General features: G+C 44.4%; 1 protein-coding gene across 1 annotated transcript in view; it reads left to right on the forward strand.

Annotated features, from left to right (window-relative positions):
- Positions 1–4,554: 4,554 nt before the first annotated feature.
- LOC106532044 (uncharacterized) overlaps positions 4,555–4,976 on the forward strand; it is a gene marked incomplete at its 5' end in the record, with an annotated part of 10,033 nt that continues 9,611 nt past the window's right edge. The window contains 1 exon segment of the mRNA XM_014028030.1: positions 4,555–4,644. Within this exon segment, the coding sequence (XP_013883484.1) occupies positions 4,555–4,644 (90 nt within the window).

Here is a 4,976-nt window from a genome sequence, read left to right on the forward strand (position 1 = left end):
AATTTAAGATGTTCACTACAGAGAAACAATCTTAGCAAACAAAAWTAGATACAGCTTTTGCAGCTATTARRCTAAAATCTYCWACTCTCCCATCCTATACACAGTAAAAATCAGTGTTAAAATGTCAGTGTTAAACTTTTCAGGGTCARTTTAACTCCCCCTAAYAWTTTTTAACACTTTCTGAGTAAACTGACTTCCAGTATTGATGTTAAATCACAGTGTTGATTTCCTCAGTGTTGTCTCAACACTGGACAGTGTTAAATAACCCCCACCCACAGTTAAGTCTTATATAACACTTAACAGAGTTGTTATTTAACACCATGCATTGTTGACAAAAGTATTCTGAAAAGCCCCGCCCTTTTCCACCTCATGTCAGACAGACCAGTATTTTCACGGCAAGGAATGCTGGGTAATCTTGTAGAAATGATGTTTTTGCATGTTTATGACTATTAAAGAAGTTCATGAGAGTAAAAATTAGTTGTTTAGTTCAGGTTTATCAGTTGATCAAGTTTTATCAGTTGATCAAGTTTAAGTTTGTGTTTTTKGCCAAAAATCGACACCATGAGTGAGAGGTACTTCCTGGTGTGTGAAGCTCGACTCCATTACACATATCCAGCAATTACTGTGTAATGTTAATGCAACTCTAAAATGAGTTGATCTTAACTCTAATGTGTTAAACTTACACTTAACAATTTGCTGTGTAATGACACCTTGTGATGTCTGTTTCACACAGCAGAAGAATAAATAATCAACACAGTAGAGTGTCAAATTAACACTATATCAGGTTTTTTGCAGGCAAAAAACCCAGGACGCAGGCAGGTTCAAAAATGGAAAACAAGGTCTTTAATTTAACTCAAAAGGCTGGCAGTACAGCACAAACAACTCACATATAAGTCTAGGTTACAGGTAACACGGAGGCAGGACACAATCAGGGCAGACTGAACAATGATCCGACAAAGACAGAAGACAAAACTCAGAATATAAAGCAAACAAATTAAGGGACAATGGGAAACACCTGGGGAAACACAAGAGGAGACAGGTGAGTGAGGGCAGGGCTGGCAGAGAAACACAGGGAATCAGAAAAACACTAGAAAATGAAGACAAAAACACTGATCATGACAGGACCCTCCCCTCAACGACGGTTCCCAACGTCAAAAAGAGGAGATGGAGAAGACTCAGGGAAACACGTGACAACACAGACTCAAGGACAAAACACACAGAGTTCAGGTGGATGACCAGGAGACCATCCCACATGGAGCAGGAGTTCAGGGGGATGGCCAGGAGACCACCCCACACAGAGCAGAAGATCCGGAGGATGGCCAGGAGACCATCTAAAGCTAGGCCCAGCAGGAACAGCAGCAGACATAGAGCCACAGGAGGAGGAGGGAGCAAACATTGAGCCACAGTAGGAGGCAGGAGCAGACATGGAGCCAAGGGAGGAGACGGGAGCAGACGAAGAGCCAAGGGAGGAGGTGGGAGCAGAAGAAGAGCCAAGGGAGGAGACAGGAGCAGATGAAGAGCCAAGGGAGGAGGCGGGAGCAGACGAAGAGCCAAGGGAGGAGACAGGAGCAGATGAAGANAGGGAGGAGACAGGAGCAGATGAAGAGCCAAGGGAGGAGACGGGGGCAGACGAAGAGCCGGCGGAGGTTGACGGAGAATGTCAACGACGGCAAACTCAGGCAACAGAGGCAATAAGGAGGCGATGGGCGATGACCCAGGCAATGAGGAGGTGATGGGCAATAACCCAGGCAATGAGGAGGTGATGGATGATGACCCAGACAATGAGGAGGCAATGGGTGATGACCCAGGCGATGAGGAGGTGACGAGCGACGACCCAGGCGAAGAGGAGGTGCCAGCAGCCGACCCAGATGTTGTGGAGGCACCGGCAGCCGACCCACATATCTCAAGGATCGCCGACTCGGCGCTCGCCAACTCAGGAGACAATGGGACCACCATCTCACGGGGCACTGGAACCGCCATCTCAGGAGTCACTGGAACAACGGATTCTGGAACCACCAGCTGTGGAACCACCGGGACCACCTAATCTGGGACCACTGACTGCGGAACTACCGATTGTGGAACCACCAGGACCAGCAATTCTGTGACCACCGACTCCGGAACTGGGACCACCAACTCAGGAAACTTAGGAACAGACTCAAATGACCCAGTAGATTCAGATGACTGTAGGGGTCACCACGAGTGAAGAAACAAGATTTACTGCCTCTAAGCAGGCCTTGGACAGGCCTGACGAGAGGACAGGAACTCTGTCACAAACTGAACTCTGTTTAGGCCATGACAGGTCATTCTAACCGTAGAAGAGAACTCCTCAGTTCCCCTAATCAGATAATGGACAGAACAATCTCTTCTGTTCGTGATTCATTTGTTGTTTAACTAAGAATGTTTATGCATTTGTGAAATCATGATAATGACAGTCACAGGAAAGTGGAATCACTTCTTTTCTCTTACTGTGCCTTAAAGATTTATGATGGTATAAAAAAACCATAGAGAATCTGATTACAATGTTTTCGTTGTGTTTTTATGTAAATCACTGTTTTATTTTACTGTGAACACAGTAATATAATTGTGGATTTTTCCTGAGAAAATCTTTCATTTATTTGGACTGACAGAATGGTTCAAAGCTGATTATAAAACAGAAATGTTATAGTTAATCACCATAAATGTTTTGCAGTGATTTCTCTTAGAGTCTATCAGAAGGATGCTAAAGAGGTTATCATGATTATGTTGAACAACCACAGAATTTAACATCGACTGGCGCCTGGCTGGCAAGTCTCTATCTTTCTTCTCTGACTCATCTCTAAGCCTGAGGGCGGAACCAAAGTTTGTCCGTTCTTATTACTAACCCGGATGGCTTTGACGACTCTGACTTCCTAACTCAAAACAAGGAAGCCGGCTGTGATTCTCTCCGGAGAAACCTCAGCCCTGGGGCTGTAAGATCTCATCCCACGAGCCAATTAGGGAGTCCCTGATCAGGGAGTGTGTCGACCCTTTCTCCCACGGCGGCAGAGATGGGACCGGTTCCTCAGAGGCAGGTAGGAAAAAAAATCATTCTTGTTGGGTCTGGGCGGAGGGGCAACAAAATCATCTGCCTTGTAAAAAGGCTGGCCAAAAAACCTTTACCTGCAGGCTGGGTGCGTGGTCGGATCATTGTATCAGGTTTTATGCAGGCAAAAAACCCAGGGCGCAGGCAGGTTCAAAAATGGAAAACAAGGTTTTAATTTAACTCAAAAGGCTGGCAGTGCAGCACAAAAAACTCACATGTAAGTCCAGGTCACAGGTAACGCAGAGGCAGGACACAATCAGGGCAGACTGAACAATGATCCGACAAAGACAGAGGACAAGACTCAGAATATAAAGCAAACAAATTAAGGGACAATGGGAAACACCTGGGGAAACACAAGAGGAGACAGGTGAGCGAGGGCGGGCTGCAGGGCAGGGAAACGCAGGGAAACAGAAAAACACTAGAAAATGAAGACAAAAACACTGATCATGACATGCTCATAGGAGGTATATGAACCTCCAGTGTTAACCATCAATAACTCAATGCAGTGTTGAAAAGCATGAGAATCAGATTTGATTTGTCACCACCGTGGAGTATATTATTAATAGTGATGGGATAAATGCTCTTTGAAGGGATCTGGTTTGTGTCACAGAGCCGTTCTTAAGAGCCGTTTGATTTTGAACGAGTTACATCATCACGTACGGCGACGTGATGACGTCATGGCAGTATGTGGGTGAAACCATGGGTTTTGTCAAGCAGAAATCCCCTCCCCCTTTTTCACGAGCTNACATCATCAGGCCAGGATTCTGCAGTTTACACTCATCTACAGGCCAGGATTCTGCAGTTTACACTCATCTACAGGCCAGGATTCTGCAGTTTACACTCATCTACAGGCCAGTGGTCACTCTTTGGTWCTGCACCGTAAACTTCTGCAGTGACTCCAACCATCAGGTAGGTGGTGGTGGCCCCACCATCCCACCAAAAATCACTGTTTCAGAATGAAGATGTCCTCATCCTTGATAGAACGAAACATTGGTTTGAGAGAGGAGTAAAGGAAGCCATTTTTGTGAAGAAAAAACATCCATCATTAAATAGGAGTAGAAGCCTCCGTGCCCTGTTGTCCCCCTCTTACAATGTTATTGCAAGTACGAATCAGCGACCTGTGAACAATAGGTGATAATCAGGGCCCTAACAATAGTCAGGTGTTTGGTGCACATGATCCTCTATGAACAATAGGTGATGATCAGGGCACTAACGATCTATTGTTAGGCTGATGGTCCTTTTTTGCATGTGTCCACCATGTGGAGGCAGTGCTTATAAGGCTGTTTACCTGAAACTCTTCTGACTGAAGAAGTCTCATGGAGGAGAGACTAAATGTTTCAAGAAGAACCCATCCAGAGGACCTACTTAATTATTTTTATTTTATATCTTTTTTTCTTATAATATGACAATTTTAAATTGTTAGATTAAATACCAAAATAATCATTTGCATTTGTTTACATAACTCAACATTGTCATTTGTTGTTTTGTTGCAGATACTATCATGTTTATCAAAACTAGAATTGATAAGGAACAGAAATATGTGAAGATTAGTGAACCAAGCCTGGAAGARTTCTTGAATTCTGGTAAGCCATAACTGACCCACCATTGCAAATAAATAAATAAAATAAAATACACTGCTTGTTGAAAATGTTTAGATACGTGACGGTGCTGCACTTTATGCCTGATTCACACAGCAAGATATTTTGGTGGATTTTTAGCCCAGTTTTCCACTCAGAAAATCTTAAAGTGTAACTTACCCCCCTGTGAAAAGATAACTCCGCCCCAAGGCGAAATTTGAAAAATGCATCAAAGTGGGTAGGGGAAGGGTGTGTAGGTAGGGGAGGGGGGTTTAGAGAGTGGAGGTGTGGCCAGGACGAGAGAACGTGACAGGCAGCTAGCATTAGCATAATTGAGG

Source organism: Austrofundulus limnaeus, unplaced genomic scaffold, assembly GCF_001266775.1.
Source record: "Austrofundulus limnaeus strain Quisiro unplaced genomic scaffold, Austrofundulus_limnaeus-1.0 Scaffold711, whole genome shotgun sequence".
Taxonomy (NCBI): domain Eukaryota; kingdom Metazoa; phylum Chordata; class Actinopteri; order Cyprinodontiformes; family Rivulidae; genus Austrofundulus; species Austrofundulus limnaeus.